Source organism: Oryzias latipes, chromosome 8 (assembly GCF_002234675.1).
Source record: "Oryzias latipes chromosome 8, ASM223467v1".
NCBI classification, from domain to species: Eukaryota; Metazoa; Chordata; class Actinopteri; order Beloniformes; family Adrianichthyidae; genus Oryzias; species Oryzias latipes.
Genome location: NC_019866.2, coordinates 12,906,829 through 12,930,582, shown reverse-complemented (window position 1 = coordinate 12,930,582; position 23,754 = coordinate 12,906,829). Strand labels below are relative to the sequence as shown.

At 38.5% G+C, this 23,754-nt stretch overlaps 1 protein-coding gene across 3 annotated transcripts; it reads right to left on the bottom strand.

The window, feature by feature from the left end:
• Positions 1-4,749: 4,749 nt before the first annotated feature.
• LOC101167711 (voltage-dependent calcium channel gamma-1 subunit-like) lies at positions 4,750-22,642 on the bottom strand. 3 transcript variants are annotated; one of them, XM_011478246.3, is made up of 5 exons: positions 21,745-22,641; positions 11,378-11,452; positions 6,724-6,861; positions 6,348-6,607; positions 4,750-6,271 (listed from the first exon to the last, which is right to left on the bottom strand). In XM_011478246.3, exons 1-4 carry the CDS (start codon positions 21,983-21,985, stop codon positions 6,375-6,377), a joined length of 687 nt encoding a protein of 228 aa, XP_011476548.1. In that variant the 5' UTR covers positions 21,986-22,641; the 3' UTR covers positions 4,750-6,271; positions 6,348-6,374. The 3 variants fall into 3 exon arrangements, with proteins under 3 accessions (XP_011476548.1, XP_004071529.1, XP_020561007.1); XM_004071481.4 differs by having other exon boundaries at positions 4,750-6,134; positions 21,745-22,640; XM_020705348.2 differs by having other exon boundaries at positions 4,750-6,607; positions 21,745-22,642.
• Between the last annotated feature and the right edge of the window lie 1,112 nt (positions 22,643-23,754).

Here is a 23,754-nt window from a genome sequence, read left to right as displayed (position 1 = left end):
CAATGTTTTCTGACTATACAGTTAAATATTGATACTTTAACATTTTTCAAAATAATATACTGCCATGTAAAACTCACTAAGTTGGTTTACCGTGGCTAGAAGTTAATCTTTTTATGAGACAAATGTAATATTTGAGCAAGTAGGTATTAAAAATACTATACACTTATTGGAAGAACACACATTTATCAAACTTATTTAGCTTGAATGACATGAATTACTGTTGATGAATCTTTTTTTGTAAATATGAAAATAAATTATAACATTTCCTTTTATTTAGTTACAAAACTTTATGGTAATGACTGTGATGCTCTCAGGTCATTTTGGCTGTGGAGGAATACAAGGATAGTATCAATTACAGACCCATTCCGATAACCTTTTGATTTATATTAAAGTGTTCCCAGTGCTCTTTTAATTATGATTATGCCATTTTTAACTAAAATTTAGGAGATAGTTTTTGCAAAGCGGCAGAAGTTCATTAGAAATTTGCCTTTGAATGTGAGTCTGCCCAATCCTCCCGTCATCCATCTGTTAACACTCTCTCCCACTGACCAAACTAACATTAGCGGTTCATCAAAAATGGCAGCAATATCAGAGATATCCAGCTGTATAGTTTTGCCAATTCCAGCTCATACAAGGACAACAAAGACGTACACGGATCTATTTGTCTGCAAGTGGATGCATCAGAATGGGGCGGAGCAGGAAGGCTTGTAGCTTGCCGTTGTAGCTTCTACGCCACTCCTACAAGTTTTTTAAAACTACATTTTTTTGTCTGCTTCTGATTCACAACGACTTGCATAAAGAAATACTCAGAAGGGCAATTTTTATCTTGATTTTCTTGATATATGTCCTCCATCATCAGAAAAATACTACAAGAACCTGTTAAAAACACAATTTTTATCAGAGTGAGTCTTAAAATGAAGTGCTCAGCCTCCAGCTCTGGCCCTACCTGTGCTTTTTACAAAAAATGATCAAAATCGTGTTTGAACATGGTGCACACAGAACAAAATTAATGACTGTATTGAAAGCACAGTGTCTCTTAAGAATCTTGCAAGATTAAAGCATTTTGCAATTATTAAATCGTGAAAAACCTTCACAGAGGTGTTTTTGTGATGACTGTTGAAGCCTGATTGATCACAGGGTGGGTGGATGACCCAAAACAGCCGTGCATTAATTCTTTTTCAGTGCTGGAGTGCACAGAGAGCTGACAGATTTTGTCCAGCATGACACAATCCTGCATGTTACCAGGAAATGTTCTGTTGTTATGCTGGCCGTGTTCTGGAAAAATGCCCGTCTGAATCAGTAACACAGGCCACTTCTCAGCTACAAAAGCAAGATGCCGCTGTGCTGACTGACTTTTAAGAGACATTCATTTTAAGATAAGCCTGATCTATAAGCCCAAGCAATGATGTCCACCTGAAATACAACAAAAACCCTGCAAAACGATCCTACTTTGTTTTTAATATCTCTGATCTAGTCTTTCTCTGTCACTGTCACCATGGTGACCATAGGGCTCAACCAGAAGAGCATACATTTCATGATGAAGAATAAAAAAAATTAAATTTAGGATTAATAAAAGTTTGTGTTTCCATGCTGTTCTCCCACATTGCTCCTGGATGACTCATAAGACATCCTGACAAGAATGAAAGCTTTAACCAGGCAAGTGAGAAAATGGTGAATCTTCATCTTTCAGTTTACTACATGATAGTGAACACGGCACACCTGAATTCAGATCCTCACATTTCTGCTTTTTACATTAGCTCTTAATGCTGTCAAAGTAGTTATACCCCACACAAAAAAATATGTTATGTTTGTCAAATTGATCGTGACAGATGTTCTTTACAAGTTTTTGTATTTAAAATAGCATTTATTAAAGTTTGAATTTGCAAACAATCATGTTAGCAACTAAAAATGGATAAAAATGGAAACAAAAAAGCTTCTCTTTGATTTAAGTGATGGAGAAAATGGTTGATCACACATACAAAAAAGGAAAAAGACACCAAATCTTCCTTAAAGCCCATGACTTCCAAACTACAAACCATCATTACGTTCAATAATAATTCCACTAAAGGCTCTACGTGTCCAACATAATTTAAGACTTAAAAAAAAAAAAGAATTACTCATTAAAAAGCTAATTCCCTAAACTATTTGTCTCATTATGATGTGATTAGTTTTTAATTAAGGCTTAGAAACTGCACTTATCACCCATACTCACAAAAGAAATAGAGCTATATTCTACATAACAGTCAGAAAATAATTTACTGGTGTCTGTTCAATCCTCCAGGAAACATTAATTAAGAAAAACTGGGCTAAAAATTATGTTTTCTTTTCTGATGATGGAGAACATATACAGAAAGTTCATCTTAAAATTGCTCGCCATTTTTGTTGCACTGGTAACGTTAGGTTAGGGTTGTGAAGGGCTATGAGCTGGCAGAAGAGAGTGTAAACAAATGGATAACGGGAAGTGTGGACAGGCTTACAGCGCTTTAACAGTCTCGCCCACAACTCAGACATGAATTTCCAATGAATTCTTGCTGTTTTGTAGAAACTGTGTCCTAGAAATTGACACAGGTTTTTTTTTGTTTGGCTACAAAACGGCATAAACATAATTAAAAGACTGCAAAGATCGCTGGGGAAACTTTAAAATAGATCAAAAGATGATCAGAGTGGGACTTCGAAGATTTTAGAAAAGAACAAAATGGGTTAAAAAAAGGCAAGATTTCTGAGTCAGTTTTTCATGAGCTCTGTTCCATCATCCCCTCTTCCTCCCACAGCTTGTTTACAGACAAAGAACTGGTACTGCTTTGCACTCCTTGAGTTGGACTGAACTGCCTTATTACAGTTCTATCTCCTCTCAACAGTCACTGCCGATCCAAGTCTTTAGACAGCAGAGTGCCTGCTCAAGAGTGCACTGGAGCAGAAAGATAGACAGGAAAGGTGGGACGGGGGAGCAGAGAAGGAAAAACCTGAGAAATAAAGTAAGAATTAGCCTATTGCCCTGTGAGGATTGGATCAAATATGGGGGGGGGGGGAGGACAGTTTAGGAAAAAGGAATAACAGAAGTCAACGAGAAGACTTGTTAAATGGAATTCAATCAGAATGGTAAAAAAATCAAGAGCAGAAAATAAAGATGTCAGGCAGTAAAATGGGAAAAATCTGTCTGAAAAGGAAAGAAGACAGAAGTAAGAAGGAGATGTGGGCAGAAGAGAAACACTGACAAAATGGCAAAGGGAGAAAGGACGGAAAATGGCAGTGAGTCAGAGAGGGAGCGGCAGGATTGAAGAGAAGTAAATCCAGTCTCACTTAACTGAAGTGCAGAAAAAAATCTGAAGTTAAAAGTACATTAAAGGGACTGGAGTGTTGCCTGCACATGAAGAACCTGTGTGTCGGTTGGGCAAAGGAGTTATCTCAGCAAAAACGGTGCTTTCTTATCTTTAGGCTCAAGTGTCAGTTATTGGCTGTCAAGCATCAGGAAAGCACAACCGTTGACAAAAACAAGCCAAAAGATGCTACACCTCTGTTCATTTCCTGTACTTTTGCAGGTTTGCTTTTATTTATAAATGTTTGATTAAAAAACACAAATCATATGTTTTGTGAGGACTAGCAGAACCACAAATTGTTCTTTGAATCCAAATGGTGCCACAGCTTTCGTCAGTGGTGCACTTTTTGCTAACCTCTCCCTGAACAGATTTTTATGCATCACAAAAAACAAGAAAAATGTTTAAAAAAAAGAAGAAAATTTAAAAAGAAAAAGCAAATGAATAAAAACTGCCTTCATAAACATGCAAGATGACAAATAATGATCTAAACCCACAATGGAGTGTGAATGTGTTTTTTCCCCAATAACATAACAGCTTCTTTGTTTCTTTTGTTTCAGCCTGATTTAAAAAACTAACAAAGACAGTCCGAAGGATTGAATTTCATTGCTTAATCCACTGGATTTTGTCATGCTTCTTGGTCATTTTGGATCCATTCCACTCTTTTCCATTCAGTTGAGTTGTTCTATGTCCTCCATCCTGTCAAATCTTCTCTCCTCCTTCTGAAGAGACTTGCTGAAAATCTAAGGCTGTGATTCTGAACCTTTGTGCCAGCTTGTCCCTCCTTGGGACAAAGTGGAATGGAAATGCTTGTACAGTTTGTAGCGTGAAGAAAATAGTGGCAGCTTTGACAGCACTCAGTCAGAGGTCAAGGAAGGGAACGACAGATTTACAGGCACAGCACTGATTCACAGATGGCAACTTCCTTTGTCTACAGGAGGATACGTCCACCTTCCATGCACAGCGTGTGACTGTCCTCTTAATGCACATCACTAGTGATAAATTGAACAGTTCATAAAGAAATATAAAAAAGTGGACAAATCTATATGACAAACTGAGAACACTTTTTTGTGTTTTTTTCCTTAAATCTGATTTTTTAATTTTTTATTTCTGGGTTATAATAAGCTTGAATAAGTTTTAGTAAGTTAACGTAAATGAAGAAAACCTTTCAAAGTTTATTCAGCAGATTCTGTTCTTTTCTCTTGTTACCTCCTACTTTGTGTTCCTCTGATGGGGGTTTGTTGGGATTCCCCAAGGGGACCAGGGTGTCCCCCTGTTTTACCTGACGACAGCTGGTATCATCTCCAGCAAATACAAATATTCATGCACAGCACATAGTCCCCTAAAAACCATGAAAACAAAAAAAAATTCCATTTGACTTCATTAGAAATCTGTTGTCAAATAAAAATAATTTTCAATAAAAGATGACAAAAAATTGAATTGATTAAAATGCATTTTATTGTTTTGGAAAATATGATTGTAGACACATTTGAGATTTACAAATATTACAAACATACCTAAAGGAAGAAAAAAAAAACATTTACCATTTCCTTTTACTTTAATTATTTACTTGTTAAATGTCATCACATACATACATAACCCAAATTTCAAAAGACCTTTTGATCTGCATTGACTCTATTGGATTTTTAAGAAATGCTTTGAAAAACCTGGAAATGTCATCTCCTTCAGTGTGACATTGGGTTTCTCTGGTTGATTAAATAATAGCTTAAGCTTAAACAGATGTTTTTGTGATCAATGTGAAATGTATGGGACACATTTGTGAGTTATAAATGATGACATCAAACAACAGTTTCTGTGTTTTCTGCTGCCGAACGGAGGCATTTATGATAGTTTTTTATTTTTCAGCACCTGCACCGCCTGAATGATTACAGGGTTAAGGTGACAGAGGGGAAAAATGGTTCAGTTTGTGTACAATAACAAGTTGCTATATGAAAGAGATTGCTAACATGAATCTTTGGGTCTGAAAAACAAATCAATAAAATGTATGGAAATATTAGGATAAGTCTCAGATGTGCCAAACAATGTTTAGATTTTAGAAAAATCTGAACTAAAAATGATTAATTAATGTTTCTTGGAATGATAAAAAAACAGGCCACATTGCATTTGTTTATACGAAGATAAGCCGAAGACACTTATGCAAAAAGTCAAATAAATGTAAATAATGGACTTTATTCCTGCAAATCTATTAGAAATTCAATAAAAAAGACTTGTCTATTTATAGCTGCCTCATCTAGCTTAATGCTATTATTTACATATAAGTAACAAGTTAAAACCAATTATGCCTTTTATTTCCTATTTTTACAATTAAAGCATAAATGTATTTCAAATGCATATATTTCCATCATAAACAGCTAACTGTGGACACATTCTGCAGGTATTAGTCAAATTCAAGCAAAACAGCATTTATTTTTAGTAAAAACATTAATTTTCTTCAAATTGCAAAATGCTCAGAAGGTTATACTTGAGTAACGTTAAGAATAAAAAGGTTTACCTTAATCTTACTTTAATAGGTCATCTATTTTAGTAATAAAAACCGTTGTTTGCCTTAGATATTCTGTACTTTTTTTTTTGTCTGTGATAAAATAGGCATAGTTTTTAATAATCCAGTGGTATCCTTTCTTCGGTTTTATTTAGGCAATTTCCAGATTTTCAAAATAAATCTTAAAAGCAACAATGAAATAATTTTTTAATATATTAAATATAAATAAATAGCCCCTGTGATTGACTGCCAGACTGTCCAGGGTGAACCCCCATTTTGACCCTTTAGTAGCTGGGATAGGCTCCAGCATCCCAGTGGTCCTGCACAGGAATACAGCAAATACAGAGTAAATGGTATGTACTCATATAGCGCTTTGCCCTCACACAAACACACATTCACACACTGATGGCGGTCAAACACTGGCGCCAGCCTATACCACCAGAAGAAAGTCCTGATCCTAAGAAAACGTTTTATTCTGGTGGTTAGATGATTGAATTTCAACACAAAACTATTCACATTTTTTATTCCTTTACCTGAGACGCCTCTGGGAACACCTGTGGCTACTCCAAAGTGTCCGCCTCAGCGTCCATGCAGGTCTCCCAGGGGTTTCGGGGCATATGTGGCATGGAGATAAGGAGCAGGGCGATTCCGCCGAGGATGAGCAGCATGAAGGAGGCGCAGGCACAGGTGAACGACCAAGAGTAGTAGTATTCAATCCAAATGGTCTCGTCACTGTCAATCATTCTCTTGACTGACTGACGCATTACCTCAACAGAGATGATGATGCAAAGGCCTGTATGGATCAGAAGGGTTGTTTGGTTTGTACTCACTCAGGTCAGAAAAACAACACCAGGATGTTAATTAGTGTTATCAATTGAAAACAGCTCAATTTTTTGAGCCATGTCTGACCTGCAAAAGCAAAAAACATCCCAGCAGGCCGGAGCAGGTAATCCCGCGCCTTCCCAAAGGAGAAGATGACACATAGTGTGCCCAGGATCATGAAAAACAGACTGAAGATGGCGATGGCTGCTGCTGAGATATTATACTCTGCACAAAAATAAAGAAAACTTAAAAACAAAGAAAGAGAACTAGGAAAAGACATAGGGGCAGGAAGTGAGAGTAAACAAGGATAAGAAGGAGGTGGAACAGGGGTTTAACAAAAGTAAGGTTCAAAAGCACTCAAATGAGTTATGTAACTAATAATTAGCCTTCGAATTAGCTACACTTAACATCCAGATCAATTCAAACCAAAATGAGTACTATTTAGTGGACAGATGAGAGGCTGCAGGTTTGTAACAAGGAGATTAGAACAAATGTCATTCGTCATGCCCCCTGTGCTTTGGGGAGTTTTTTTAGATCAAAATTTCAAAATCCTCTTTACCTCACTGTGACAGCTGTGATCAACGAAGGATTTACATGGAAACAGGTTCTTAAAATCTCTTCTTGCACTTTGTGTTTTCTTACATTTAGTCTACGTTTAATACTTGATGTATTATTCCATAAAGTAAGAATAAAGACAACCTTTTAATATATATATATATATATATATATTTTTAAATAGGGCTCCCTGTTTCGCATTGTTTGAGAAGCTGCTATCTAAGTGGAGGATTTGAATGTGTGTTTTTAGCCTTAGTCAAAGACAGAGAGACAAAGAGAGTGCTTTTCCAGCAGCAATTCTCCTTTTTCTGTGAAGATTGTGCACAATTTCTTTCTTTGGTTTGCCCTCACTGTATTTAAGCGTCTGGTTTTCAGTTCTTCGTTGTCGGGTCACTCTTTTGTTGCCCCTTTACCTCGTGGTTTTCTGTTTTTTATTTATTTTTAAATAAAAAAAAGTTTAAGTGTCTGCCACCGATCCTTGTCTCCTGCATTTTTGATCTTTCATCCACCTGTTCCTGACAGAATGACCTGACCAACCTGGTTTAAGCAATGGTTAATCATCCATGTTTCTGTCTGTTCCAGATTGCCAGTTCTCCCTTAAAATGGTGTTTCCTGTCCTGAAGGGTTGCTGGGATTGCACCCTTTCATGTTTCCTTGGAGAGTCTTCAGGATTCATCCTTCTGCTTTTTCCTGAGGAGAGGTTTCCCACATCCCTTACCTCCGTTTCCCAGCAGGAACTTGAACTGTTCTGATTTAATTTTTTTTCTGTTGCTGTTCCATGCAGGTCTCCTCCTTCTAAGTTTTGTACTGTATTCGGCCATCTGGAATCTGCCCTTTAACCCTTGTGCTATCCTAGGCACTTTAACATTGGGAGTTGGGTCATCTAGACCCAGTAGACAGTGCGCTGAACCTTTTTTCTTCAATGATTTGTGATCTTCACTGGTGTCCATGGATTACATGGAATCTTTCCACCTTTATCCACCTTTGTTATGGTAGAGAGAACACGTCAATGTAAGGGTGGGGTCATCTAAAATAGCACAAGGGTTAAGGGAGGGGTACTGTGAGGATTATGCATTTTAGTTTGTTTTTGAGTGATATTTCATGCTTTTGTTTGTGTTCTGTATCGATCTCTCCACCTGTCACAGTCATACCAGGGTTAAAAAATGTGTCTGCTTTTATCTAAGATGGTCCTTTGCGATTCTCCTTAAAGGAGTCTTTCATTAATCTCCAGTCACAAGAACCTGTACAGGGGTTGACCCATACAGGTGCTGCGTTGAGGGTCGTAGCCTGGCGGCCACATCTGAAGGGGAGCACAGGTGCACCTTGCATTTCCTTTGAGGCTCATCCGGACACTCTAAGGAATGTCATGAAATTGTAACCTGCCAGTTTCGTGGGTGTGGTCAGTGTATCAGTAACAGAGAAGGAGGGTCAAAGGGCAGGGATGCCCAATTTAGCTTAGTTTGTTTACCTACTGAATTCTATGACTTCATGTTCTTTATGATTTCATGTTTACTATAAAATTACTAATATGAATCCCATTGAGATGGATATTGTTGTAAAATTGGGCTTTATAAATAAAATTAAATTGAATTGCCCAGCTCCTGCTATCTTTACACTTAAAAGCTGCTCAGCCTTAATGGCCTCCTCCAATGTAAACATTCATATTCCTGGATATTCGAAAAAAGAAGTCCTCATCTTTAACTGTTGGTTCTTTGGTTTTCTGCCATTCTTTACAGTCCTATCCATCAACAAATGGTTTTTGTTTTACCTTACCTTGTGAGCACTACTTACCTCTTCAGTTGGCTGATTCTAGCTTTATCTACTTTTTAAACCTTCCTGGTTTTACGGGATTCAATAAATGGCTTCTTTCTCGTTTGAGCAGAAATCTTGTTTGATCTTCCTTGTTCTTATGCATACCTTCACTTCTGCAAGCTCCCTTCCGCTACCTGCTTCTACATCTCATCTCAATCTTTGAATACTTAAGTCTGTGACCGCTCCTGCCTAAGCACATCTGTCGATCTGTCCATCACCACTGCCAACATGGGAAAGCTCAGATGACAGCTCATCTCATTTTGAATTCATGTTTTTTAAATGGTTCATCTCAGCCAGGTTTCAAACTACATTTCATGTGATCATTCTTTCTTTTTTTTCTAAGCTGCTGCTTTTTGAGAAAATTTAAAGGCTTTTAAATCAGCTAGCTTCTCTAAATTTTCTTCACTGCTGGCCCAATGTTATCTTCTCCAGTCACAAATTTTATTTCATTTGTCCATGCTTCCCTCATTCATCAGAACTCTCATCATTTTCCTTTATCTTTATGATTCCTAATCTTTATTACCTTCATGTGCGGAACATGTTTTGTTACTCAGTCTTTCTGTCTAACAATTGATGTCGTGTGTTTCTTCTTTCTTAGTTTCCAGTCATGTGGATCCCTCAGTATATAAGCTTTTATATTTTGCAACACCTTACTTTTATTTCACTAAAATCTTTCTTCTTCTTACACCATTTAATCCTCTGCTCAACCTTCACTTGCTTTTTTGTGAACTCCCAAAAATCTTAAAGACCCACTCTGATGAAAATCACATTTTTGGTGTGTTTAACATGTTTTTGTAGCATAAATAAAATAAAGATTAAAACTGAGTCCCTGAGTATTTTTTGACCCAAATGGTTGTGAATCAGGAGCAAACGTAAAAATGCCATTGGATAGAAATTGTAGCTGTGATGTAGAAGCAAGCCACAAGTTCCCTGCTCCACTCCATTTAATGCATCCACTTACGGAAAAGTGGATCCGTGTGCGTCTTTGTTTTCCTCGTCTGAGCTGGCATCTGGCTTTAAACTGTTTGGCTGAATAGCTTCAACATTGCTTGCCCTTTTTAATGTTAGGTTGGAGTCGTGAAGGGCTGTAAGCTTGAGGGAAAGAACGTAAACAGATGGCTGATGGGAAGGGGGTGGGCTTTCTCCACCCCAACAGTCCCACCCACAAAGCTAATTTCTGATAAACAACATCCGCTCTATGTCCTGGAAATCGACACAGGTTTTTTTTCTTTTAGCTAAACCGGCATAATTAGAAGGAAAAGAACACTGGGAACGCTTTTGAAGTAGAAAAGAGATGGTCGGAGTGGGACTTTTAAGATTTGATCACTGCTATTTTTAACTCCATAGGCTAAGATATGATGCTTTTTCTGATCAAATATTTAAACCTTGTAGCTCTCGCCACAAATCAAACTCATCCTTTTTATTGATGTTTGTGGTTGTATACCTGTATCTAAAACACTAAAATAATGACCTCCATAAGTATCCAGATGAGTGCCTTTTTTCCGCCACTGTTCTTTCATGTAAAGTTGGAGACATCAGCTCATCGGAGAGATGAAAAGATGAACTCGTTGTGAAAGTGTGTTTATTTTAAAAGTACAATATAGTTAACAACAAAACCTCAGATTGTATTCCTATTTCAAGTGGTAAACTATACATTTTTATTTTGTAGTTTTAAAAAAAATTTTGTAGAATAAAAATGACTACATTTTGTTTTTATGCAACCTTTAGTTTTCATTTAATTTCAGAGGTTTCAGAAGTAGACTAAAAATTTACTGTTGGGACTTTTAATCTTGTCTTGCCATATGGTGCTCATTTGCAACTTCCCATTTAATCAAGGATTCCACTTAAAGTATCACCTTGACTGAAAAAACACAGGAAAATATATTTTGTGTTATAGCTGCCAACAAATTCAGGCTAGAATAGGTTAAAATTTAGTCCTGAGACCTGCATTGTTACTTTTATAAAAGCTTTTCAGCTAACATTTTAATGTTCTTTTTTCCCCCTGATATTTAAATTGATTCAGTGTAATTTTCCAAATTGAAACTGCACATCTTTCAGTTCTATTTAATGTTTAAATTAAATTTAAATGTAAGAAAAATCGTTTTTAAATGTATTTTTCTTTTTACCATTTAATGGATGGGTCATTTAGATTAAGTTTCTGTGTGGTTGTTTTTTTCTTAACTACTCATGAAGTACTATGTGGTGCAGGTGATATAAGGTGCTGAGAATTTAGTTTTTACTATTGCTCAACCTTTTTTTAGCTGTTTTTGTTGTTGTACAAGTTTTTAAAAATTAATCCGTTTGCTGTTTCTTATTCATGATAGACCCCCGTCTTGGTAACCTTGTGTCTTTGTAACTGTGGAGACACACCTACCTTTTTGAGTCTTCACTTCAAAAACTTCTGATTCCTCTCCTGATGTGAAGTGTTTGAAGTAGGAACAGTTTTTTGCTGCATAGTAAAAGTCAGGAAGGGCAACCGAAGGATTTGAAAGAGAAGGTGAGGAGAAAAAAGAGAGAAAGAGGAAGATTAATCAGCAGGAGCTGGACAAAAGTTATACCTGCCTGTGCAAACAGCTATAGTGCTATGATGAAAAAAATCCCAGCCAACCCAACAAACCCACTGCATTTAACACACAGAGAGCTAAATGTCCTCATTTTGATTTTATCTAAATGTTTTTTGTAATATCGGGTTTGCATTGTTGTTATAAGCCAAACAATATAAACATTTTTAGCCTAAATTCAATTTCTGACTTAATCCTTTTAATTCCTGTGTCTCGTGTCCAGCATCATATCTGGGATTTGCTGAGGGGATCCAGCCAAGAGGCAGAAATACAGCCCAAAAGTGTCTTTTACTAAACAAATACTGAAAATATGTTAATGTTTATGCCTTCCTGTATGGACAAGCATTTAAACTTACTCAAACCTAGTAAAAAATAACATTTCCTTTGAGGGAAATTTTCAAAATAAAGGGTTGCCCAATCCACTATTTTGCTTGTTTTCACTCTGTGTCAGAATTCGGAGGCTGAGAACCATATCTACTATGACACATATTCCTGTAAAACACATTCCAGCGGAGCATTTTGCAGTACAGTCTTGTGATTTGCTTTAATCATGAACACCTAGAATTATTCTCTGTTTTTCTCCATCCATCCAGTGTCCAAGCCTGCTAGGTCCCTCTGGGGGCTGCTGGAGCTTATCCCAACAAACAAGACAGGGCACACCCTGGGCAGGTCTCCAGTTTGTTGCAGGGCCACAAAGCCACGCACATTCACATGTAAGAGGCAATTTAGAGTTACCAAATAAGCTATAAAGCATCTTTTTGGAAGCCAGACTGCTTACAAACCCATGCATGAGGAGAACATGCAAATTCCTCTTGGAAGGAACCCTGCTGGGACTCAAACTTGGGACTTCTCGCTGTGAGAGTGCTAAACACTACCCCATCGTGCAGCAGCTCTTCTAAAAAAGAAAATATCAATCTGATATACATGTTTTTACTTTTCTTGCTCATCTTCCAACCACGGTCCTCAATAAAGTTTAGGAGTTGAAAAGAAATGGATCTGGGAGGAATCATTTCCTAATCATCCATCCCTCTACTTGGTGTCTCTAAGGCAGTTCGGCTAACATGTGGGTGGGGGGGCCAAAAGGCCAAAAGAGTGCTGAGATTAAACCCATAAAACAGACAGTTGGTGTGTCTACACAGAGACAGACATTGTTTGTGTGTTGATTTGTGTGTGTGCATCAAGGAACAGAGGAAATGTTTGTGTTACTTTGGATGGGAAAGAATTACTGAAGACGTAACCTAGCAACAGCCTGCTGCAGGTTTTGGCTAGTCCAATTTATTTATAAATCTAAAAAAATATATTATAACTGTTTTTATGTGAGTTTTCTAATGTGCTCTTTCAGCTGATCTATGCTGGTGTTAGTGCATTCTGGGGGGCAGGTTCACAGAGCAGCTGTGCTCTGCAAATATATTATTTTCATTAGCCTTTCTCTCATTTGCTGTCTTTACCTCTGGGGCAAAACTAATCTAACATAATAAGTGTTTGCTATTAAATTTTTTTCCAGTCTCTAAAAACATTTGACAGCAACACACAGATCGGGGAAAAAAGAACATTTTGATTTACACAGAGAAATCGAGTTTTCAGGGCTTGTTGTGGAGTTTCATCAGCATTTTATTAACCTCATCACTTGTCTAATCAGTCCACATTAGACACAAAAAAGAGAATACGTGTTTTGTTACTTACAAGACAAAATAGACAAACCTTGTTTTTCCTCACAAATTCATTTTGCTTGTAAGGCAGAAGGAAGGTGGGAGTTCTGGTTAAACAGATATGATTCATCCAATTTACCTTATCACTTAGCAATCTTTCACAAATGACTGCAATAGTTTTGAACAATATTGGGAAAATGCATTTGCTGCTGCTACTTCTGAGGTATGTTTTCCTGTTTGGTGTTTAATGAGTCATTTATTTTCATTGTATATGTGATCTGGAAAAGGTGAGACACTCCATGATGATCAAAACTCTTAACTGTGAGCACTGAGCTGGGAGGAGAACCTCTGGGTGCGTGTCATCGACCTTGCAGTCTGGCTAATGGGGAGATTTAGTTCCAGGGGGAGGGTGATTAGAGTGGGGCATTGCCTGTCATTTTAGTTTCACCTCTGTCCATTAAATACTCGCCTTCTCTCTTTGATGTGAAGTTTCCAATTTGCGGTTACTCCCCTCGCAATTCTTCCTTCTCCATCAGTCACTGTGCCTATTTTTTACTCCTTAAACTCAACTTTTCCTTGGAACCATTTTTTTGACCTATAAAAAAAAAAAGCTCTGCAACATTTGTTGTTTTTAGAAAAACATTCAAGAGAATATGTTTTATCAATGACTTCTCTTACCTAGCTGCATAAAGAGAACAATTAATTCACAGTCAAATCAGATGGAGAAAATGATGCAGCTGTTGCAACTTTAGCCCTTTGGACAAAAATGTCTTCTAAGTGTTCTACAAGGTTAAAACACGAGGCGAAACAGGATAAAAAGCAACAAATGAAGTGGATTAAAGGACAAAAACTCAGGACTAAAACTACAAAATTTTCCACACTGTAAGGCAAAAGCCTTAGTTAAAAAAAAAAAAAATGAAAATAAAGTGTGCCTTATAATTTGGAGCACCTTGTGTATATATTTATGATTGAGTGTTATTGAGAATGCTGATGTGGCTAATGTACAGCGGTGTCGGACTGTGTTTTTTATTTTTTTACATGTTACTAACATGGTTGGGAGGTAGCATAGTCACAGTAATGTTTGTTTTAGTGATATCAGTCTATTCCTTTACTTGTGGCAAGCAAGGTTTGGAGTAAATCTGCATTCACACCGATTTGCGCATCTGTACCAGCTAGTTTCAATTTTAAGTCGTTGGTATTGGCACAATCTGAGATCTTGGGATCGCGATTTGAGCACCGGGCGCAGTTTGGGCCAAAGTTCTAATATCTAAGCTATGGTATGGTTGCCGTGTCACATCTACCAATCAGGGACTTATCTTTGGACATGTGACCCCAGGAGGCTGGCTGGCGGGCAGAAATAGGGGGGCAGCTGTATATTTTTATATACAGCTGAAACTTTTCTTATTTTCACTGAGACAATAATAAAAAAAAGGTCTTCTTCTTTTATCCTTGTTTTTAATTTTTTCCCCACTCTGGATAATGCGGGACAGTAAGCCTTCAAAATGGGTCGCAGAGAGACAGAAACAAGGCGGATGCCGAGTTTCATTTAGATGCAGCTCCTGCAGTAGGAGCGAACCAGAAAAATATCTGAATGATTGCACGAACCCAGACATGAGATGTGATTGCCAAAGCATACACCGGTCATACATTTGGTGGTACCTCCTCACACATGTCTGGGCCGTCAAGTGCGAATCGCGTTTGGAGTAAATGCAGATTTTCAGGTATTTTGAATATACTAACATGGCTAACGTGTAGTGGTGTAAGACTGTGTTTTTTTTTGACAAAGTTGGGAGTTAGTGTAGTCACAGAAAAATTGGTTTTAGCAATTCAGTCTGAAAAACCAGTGCCCTAGCAATTTCTCAGAAGTCTGTGTGAAAAACTAATGTGCATTGATGTTCACTAGATTGGCGAATATCAACCATAATGCATTGGGTTTGAACAATTTTTGCAAAAAACATGTATTTTTATTTTTTTCTAACTTGTTCTGTTCAACAGCTGAGCAGACAGATAGGAGCTGAAGACCTCTTGTGTTGGACATATTTTACTGTTACAACAGGGGTTTCTGGATCTTCTGTCACACAAGGTGTGTATTTGTATAAATGCCTTTGGAATTTAGCCTAAACTTTATTTAAATTGATTACATTTGTATCCTTTTTATTGTTTTGTTGGACAAAGGGAATTTGGAGACCGGAGGTAAGGGAACAGAAGAAAGGGAGAGTTTAGGAAATCTGGAGGAATACAGAGGTGGTGGTGGCGGGAGGGGGGGGGGGGGTGTTCAATCATTAGGCAACAAGATGCTGGAGGACTATCATCATTACTGTCTGGTGTAAATGTTAGTCAAAAGGGGCGTGGCCTGCCCGCACACACACTCAAGTGTTACAAACTTACCACTTGGCTCCAAAAATCTTAATGCACAATCATGTCAACATGTGCTCAACACAACCACAGTTCACACACACATATGCACACAAACCAACACATGTAAAGCATTTCAATCTGTCACACATACTATTGTCCTAAGGTGAGCTGACACCTGTACTCAGATGGGTGTTTATGTTCTGCTGAGGTGGATAATGGAATGCCTACAGAGGGAGAGTGCCCGGCCGTCCCCACACCAAGACCCCTGGCGAAGCTGTAGTGGCAGCCAGGGCCCCCAGATATGGCATGGTATAGCAGATAGAGTGTCTGCCGGTCAGTCCAGGCAGACACCCAGACCAGGGCTAGCAGGACCATCCCATGGTCCCCAATGCCAAATTTATTTTTTCTATAAACTATCCCCATTTTCATCATCAGAATACAGTGGATTCATAAGTAGCTTTTTTTAAGTGATCCTAATTATTAGGTTTTACTTTGTTAAATTTTATTTTCCCGTATAAAAAAAGTAGAACTGAATATGGTGTCCGAATTGCCATAGAGTTACTGTGAACACAGGTAATAAGTCTGACTAACATATTTATCGCTGACTCTTGTTTCATTTAATGCACTATGTAGTGCAGTGGGCCTCATACATGACATAAGTTTGAAAATAGACCATTCATTGATGGCTCACCTTATATTACACTGCATCCTATGGTGAAAATATGGTACGTATTATGAAGACCCAAAAGTCTGCTTCTTACACCGAGTCAAAAGCAAAAAGAAAAACGCTTAAGAATGGGATTTGAAAATGAATACAGTGTCTGATGTGCAAATTCCATGGTTTTGAAGGTTGCAACAACAAAAAAAGCTCTGTCCACTCCTAACTAATTGCTGGCACTATTTGTTAAACAATTCCACCAGGATTTCCTTATAAAAGTGGGACACAACAGCACAAAAGGGCCTCTGTGTCCTTTACAATCCATCATGCATACATTTGTGGTGTCTGACCTTACTTATGGAGATAAAAACAGGCTAATCTTACCTAGTGATGACGACAATTATCTGGAACATTTGTTAAATGATGATTTTAAACTCCAAACCTTTTACTATATTCCTTTTGTTTTTTGTTTTTTGTTTTGTTATTTTGATTTGTTGTGGTCTCCACTCTCTGGAAGGTAAAATTTCTGTGTAAGGCACTATCAAGATTTTGCACCTTCACAGCTGGAAAATCTCATTAAAGACACTCTAAAACAATTAATGAAATCATCTCCCATGCCTCTTCTTGCACATATGTGCAGATGTTCGGACATGCTCACAAAAGCTCCATTTACACTCTATATTTCCCAGCAGAGCTGTATGATATGATCCATAAAGGCTTTGCTGGATGTTTTTATTTATTTATTTCTTAATATGAACTGCACTCAAGCTGTCATGCGTCATTTGTGGGAAGCTAATTGCAAAAGTCATTTGGGTTCTCTGTTTTGATGTTGAGTTACACAAGCCTCTCATGGAAAAGCTGCATGTTTGTTTGGTAAAAAGTGCATATGTGCTTCTGCTAACGACTAATTCCCCCTTTGTTTTGGGATATGTTAATTTGTGTTATTAAATTTGATCTGAGTAGTTGACTTTAGCAATATGTTGCCAGGTTAACAGTTTTTTTTTACTTTAAAAATGTGCTTCGGTAGCTTTTAAACATTAAACTAAAAGCAGACACAGAAATTAGTTAGAGATGTTCATTCAGGTGAAGAGTAGTCTTAGATGTGGACATTCTAATACACCTTCAAACAAGTGAATTATTAAAAATACAAAAAATACATGTGTTATTTTGTGTTGTTGTCCAATGGCAAAGTACTGTAGAAGGCACTTTAAGTAAGCTAGAATGATTGAAGTAACCAATACATTGCTTAGCAACACCTGAGAGACAATGGTATGAAACTGTAATATTAAAGATCCATATAGAATCTAACCACATATATGTTATTTTGGCAGTCAAACACAACCTTTTTATAAATATTGCTGCCAAACAACACATTCCTTTGGACAATGAACATTGCAAAAAAACGAGCATTTGAAGAATTGGTACTAGCCTGGTTCACATGGGTTTCTTCCAAAAATAAAAATTAATTTGAAAAAGCAATATCAAGGGATATTATGAAGGAGTCAATATCCAGGCAATGGCTGAGATAGCTGCCAGATATTAAGCTTCTTTATGAAGCTTGTTTATTACACAGGTTTTTGTGCAAAGTTAATAGATATCATCCGTGCAATGTTGGCTAATCCTTTAATTTATAAATATGAAACATTTTAGAAATAAATACTTTTATTTTCTAAATAAACAATTTTCTTTGTTAAAATACAGTTTATACACATGTAAAAAAGTTTATGGACTACAAAGCTTTTTTACAGACTAGTTAATTTGCATGCTGGGAGCTAACCTTTGCAATCTAGACAAAATATGCCCATATAACAGCCGAGGAATTTTTTAGGCTGAATCCGAAGAGTTTCCCTACATCTCTGGCTCCTCCCTATATTGCTCCAGTTGTAGGGGCATGTAAAGATGTAGTGGTGTCCAAAAGTGTTTTTTAAGAAGGAGCTGTAGCAACTTAGGGCTGGCTATCCCTTTGCCGGCAGGGTGACCCGCGTTGTTGTGGCGCTGAAGAGAAACGCATTTCTTCACATGAGTGTGTTCTGAAGCACAGAAGTTTAGATTTTACTGCGAGTAATGGCTTTTGTTTTTGCATTACTTTTTAAAGTTTTAAAATCGATGTTGTTATGTATTTTCTGAGTGTTAACAGCTACGTGCTAATGTAGGTGAACGGCGACTATTGTTGACATCATCAAGCGATAGTATCTTCTGAATTTGAATTCACTATTTTTTTCTTTAATAATTAAAAGCCAAATGGGCATTAAGGACTTTGTGAAAGTATAGAAAAAAGTTTAAACCCCCCAGAATTTGTTTATCATGCTCTCCTTTTTCATTTGCTCATTTTAAAAAATAACATTTAAAACAGGCATTGAAGCTTTACAGCAGCTAAGCCGTTTCCTTATGTCTTCACAGCATGGCATCACATCCTTTATTAAAAGCAGAGGACACTTGCTGCCTCAGAGAAAGCTGCAGCAGTTCTGTAGAACTTCCTGGATTAATGACGGATCCACATCTCAGTGATCCACTTCGTCTTGTTTTGTACATCCAGTAGCGGTTTTAGGCACGGGCCATACGGGCGATCGCCCGGGGCGGAAAAATGACGGAGGGGCGGCGCCAGCGGCTCAGCTCTTGTAAAATACTTTATGCACCACTATTGGTTTACTTATATCACAGAGTTTGTAACAGCCTGAAACCTGGCGGCGCCCCCGCCCCGCAGCTGCGCTCCCTCCTGTCTTTGAGAAGTAGACGCAAATGTGTGTGAGAAGGAGAAGGGAGGAGGCGCGGGGTGAAGAAGGAGAAGGGAGGGGGCGCGGGGTGAAGGGTGCAGGCTGAGAGGTGAGCACGGAGCGCAAAACGCATGCGCAAACCTGGCTGGATCTTCTTCCAGGGGGGCAACGGTCGCGGGCCGCGGCTCAGTGCTTGATGAAAAAATAAAAATAAAAATTGCACCGCCATGTAGCGAATTGGCGCCCCTGGGTGCAGCTGCACGCGCTCCTGCTGGAAATGTTTGACGAACGGGGGGGGCTGCGAGTATAAAAAAGGTATAAAAAAATCATGCTTTTTTGGTTATTTTTGTGTGAAATGCCCAAATAAAAAATGGGAAAACAAAACAATGTTTTCACTAAGATGACAGTTGGTTTAGTCGACAGACTTGATACCTATGTCAGGACATTTATGCTAAATGCAAAAACATCTGAAATATGGAGAAAAAAGGTCAAAGCTGGTGCCCAATTTAGAAAGAAAAGAGAAGAAGAGGAGAAAAGAGACAAAGAAAAGGGTATTAACGCATAGCTAGATGCACGTTTTCTAAATTCGAATGCTACCTGCCCTACAACAACAACAACGTTGCAGAGGAAAAATCTCTTGTTTGGTCTATCATGACCAAAACTGAAGTAGGCCCAAATATTGCAAATAACGTCATTTTTAAGATATTTATTCTTAAATGTTTGCTCTGCCTTAACTTGTAACATTAGTTATGATTTGTGTGTCTGTCTGCTCTGCTGTAACACAAAGTTTTTGTTGTGTTTTATTGTTGTATATTAGTTCATAATGTTAAATAAGCTGTGATGGTAGCATGCTGCTGCTGCTGCTGATGCTGCTGATGCTGCTGCTGCTGCTGCTGCTGCTGTTAGCTTTTCAAAACTCCAGTTGATCAAGTCATACCTGAGATCACCAATGTCTCAGGAGCAACTCACTAACCTGCTGTTGTTAGTATCAATCATTCAGGGGGGAGCAGATTTCATATGATGACGTTATTGACAAGCTTGCATCAGGAAGGCCACAAAGGTTAGGTTTTAGTGTTTTCTGTTCTTAGTGCTGCAGTTACATTTATTCTAGTGTATTATTAGTGTGATTTGTAGTTAATAATATTTATTTCAGATTATTTGTGTTTATTAAATATTTCCTAACTGTATTTTCAGTTACAATAAATGGACAAAGTGACTCTATTGGGGGGGGGGGGGGGGGGGGGGGCAGAGGAGGGTCTCGCCCGGGGAGTAATTCAGGGTAGAACCGCCACTGTGTACATCTGTCAGGTTGTAATGAGTAACAGGATTGAAAATTAAAAGAAATTAAAAAAATACTCACACACAACCACCAATGCTCTTGTTTACCTGCATTTGTGACACACAACACAACAACCTTCACTTAAGGCCTTCTACCTCCCTCCTTGAAAATGCCCCATTCCTGCCCACATGTTCCCATCATTGTCTTCCTTTCAGTCTCTTTCACTGCTCTCCAGTCTCCCAGGTGGACACTAACTCATGAGCTGGAGCAGGAAGCCACACTTCATTTAGGCTTGTGCTGTTCCTGAGGAGCTGGAGCCTGAGGCAAAGTCAATGATATAGGCAGAGGAAAATCTCTCTGTTAGGCTGCAAAGCACGTGCACACAGCCAGAGGCCAGTAGACAAGGCTTTCTCAAAGGCTGGTTTTGCTTAATGAAAGCTTGTAATTAAAACTGCACTGCATTATTTTTATTTCTCCACAAGAAAGAAAGTTGCTGTCGTTTTGACTTCTAAGTACAATTGTATTCCATTATGCGGAGGCGTTTCTAAAATTAACATATGAGGTACTTTTGTACCTGACGGGTGCAGCCCCTTCTGTTTAATCAAGTTCACTCACTTTAAAGAAAACATCTTTCATACAAAAATTCTCATATGCAATTTTCACAATGGAGCATTTTTTTTTGGTTTTGTTTATCTCCTCAAACCAAAGTCTTCCCAGTCTTCTGTCTCTCTTGATCAAAGCCAATAATGACAGTGTGCAATAAACAGCACTCAAGACATTAAAGTTATAAACCATATTGTGACTCTGGATTTCATTATAGAGCATGTCAGACAGTATGCTGACAAACGATCCAACGCATTCTGTTGCCGTCTGACGGACGAGCGGTTTTGGGGTCTTGGTTCGCTGTGAAGGATGGAAGCAATGCTCCATTATGCACTTGACTTCAGCTGCTCGTGTGTGCTTAATTGGCAGTCTGTTCACTGACTTCCTCCATGCAAGATAATGGCTGCTCGTTGAGAGGCTGGCCATGGAGCTGTGAAGCATTAGTCTAAACCCCCTCCCCATAAAATGTGCTTGTGTGAATGCTCGCACATTTGCCGGCATATGTGCTACCATGTGCCATTTTCTTAAAGGGGGACAACACAGATGAAAAGGGCTGATCAGTGATGCTTCCCAGCACTGACAATAAAGCATCAAACGCAAACAATGTCACAGACACTCTTTATAACAGATGTTTTTCTTACATAAAAAAAACTTTTTGCATATTTTCTAAATTAATGCAACATCCTTCACACTTATTCAGACTTATTTAATGCCATAATTTATTACATTTTTATCAGTAAATTAGATTATTTATCACAATTTGGTACTTAGTTACAAAATTTGACCCAAAGTTATTAGTTTCACAAATGTTTCTCCTAAATTTCACGTAAATATTCCATATGGACAAGGTTTTCAGGGGTTGTGTGAGCAAAATACTTATAATCAAATACAAAGACAATAATGTAAAGGTTATTTGTACCTCCAGGTAGGCTGATGGGGCCACATCCTTTGCCCTGAGGGTCCTTCTCCACGATGAAGATGGTCTTCTTGCACAGCCTCCAGAGGCCAAAATGGGCCGCCTCGCAGGTGGTGTTGAGTTTATCCACCCGGGGGCTCAGAACTGCCCAGTGGTCCGTCACCACTGCAGCAAGCATGGCCGACATGCCAACCACCATCACCACAGATGTTATCTTGACCTTCATCACCTGCTCCTCAAACATGTTTGTGGAATGTGTGTGGCAAGCAGAGAGGGCGCCCGCACGAGCGACGGAGGTGCAGAAGTGCCTGAATGTCACGAGTTATTTTAAAGACACGAGTAAAGGTTGCTGCTGTTTTTTGGCTTGAATGTTGAATCCAGAACGTCTGCTCGTCTTCACCACACTGCTGAAGTCCTGTCTGCTCTCCAAGGTTTGCTCTTTCCTTCTCTGCCTTGTGCCTGGTGGTTAGTAAAAAAAAAAAAGGGGGACAGATAACGGTGCCCTAGTTTCTAGCTCTCTTCTATCTTCCTCTCCCTCTCTCACCATTGATAAGACCATTCAGAAACACAGTGTATATGTTTATGTTTACATCCTCAGTCATGATGACGCCCAGTTCGTTTTGATTTGAGCTCCAAAAACAGTCCATCAACTGTCAGAGCTTCGTTTCTTGAGCTCCAGCATCAAAGATGATCCAATGCAAGCCTTCAACAAGATTGACACCTCTGTTCAATAATTCATTGCCTCCACCGTAATCAATCAATCCATCAGGAATCTGGAACATTCCCTGTCACATTGCTTCCTCGTATTCAGTCCGATCCATTTCCAGCTCAGTTGTCTCAGGCGCCAGGTGTCAGGGGACTCCTAAAGAGAGGATTTCCTTTATTAGTTGTCATCTGAATGAGCTGATCTACTTTACCAGCCAATCAGCTGTCAAGGTTTTAGACAAGGGTCCCACCTGCCAGCCTCTGATCCAGATTTAAAAAGATGCAAGGGCTTTGACATGAAACTTTAACTCCTGAAATATGCATCGGTAATTTTGATGTGTAGATTGGCTTCATGGATACATTTTAACTTTGTGACAAGGGGAAGTACAATTTACAGAGTAAAAATGGCAAAAAGCCTGTAGATTTTAAAGTCGCAGATTTTTTTCTTTTTACTAAACTTACATCTTTAACCAATCACAAACCATTCACTTTTCTTTTTAACTAGCATTACAATAACACTCACATATCTAAGGAAATGACCAAACAAAGACATAAAAACACAATCTGCCTGTAAAACATCTGCATTGACCGACATGCTTTTAATAAACCACAGCACCCCACTTTAGACGAAACTGGCCCATTTTCCACCCTGATGACACTCACACTGCTCTGTGTTTTTAACACACATTAAAGGCATTAAGATCGTTCAAGAGGAACCAGAAAAACACACGGAAATGAAGGTATGTCTATTTCTAAAATGGAAAAAAAATTGTCAGGAGAGGAGGAAAAAAAAGAATTCTCTTTATCATCACATTCCAGTTGGATGCATTTCCAGACTTTACTGCAAAGGGGGAAGAGTTCTTCTACAAGGCTTTGAGAGCAACCGCTTTTCTGCAAATTTACAATAATAGTGTGTCGGCACCAGGCTGACCCTGTGACCTGAGTCATTTGCTCAGGGTTCCTTAGTGACTGTGAAGACCAAACACCCCACAGATGCATGGTATCTAAGCAACACGCAGCTGACAGACACCCACAATGCAGTGCGTCACATGGACAGAGTCCCCTGGTGTCGACCAGCTGCAAACAGACTCATATCTGACTCACCTGCGCAGGTTAGTTGTGATGCTGTTATGCAAGGAGGATTATTGCCACGTTCTCTGCACCGGAAATGAAAAGTTTGGAGTTCCAGACATCTACTGGAAATCTGCATCAACACATGTGAGCCAGCAATGATTCAATTAAGTTGAACCTACCAGACGAAAAATGAAAAACAACCTTAATTGGCGGCTAATTTTACTCCTAGCAGAT

Bases quoted from the DNA above. Each gene is read 5' to 3' on its own strand.
- LOC101167711 (XM_020705348.2), bottom strand. From the start codon at position 21,985: ATGTTTGAGGAGCAGGTGATGAAGGTCAAGATAACATCTGTGGTGATG. The intron at 6,862-11,377 runs GTAGGTGTGTCT...ATTTTTGTGCAG, and splicing joins TGAAGTGAAGACTCAAAAAG to AGTATAATATCTCAGCAGCA. The intron at 6,608-6,723 runs GTCAGACATGGC...TGATCCATACAG, and splicing joins GATGTTTTTTGCTTTTGCAG to GCCTTTGCATCATCATCTCT.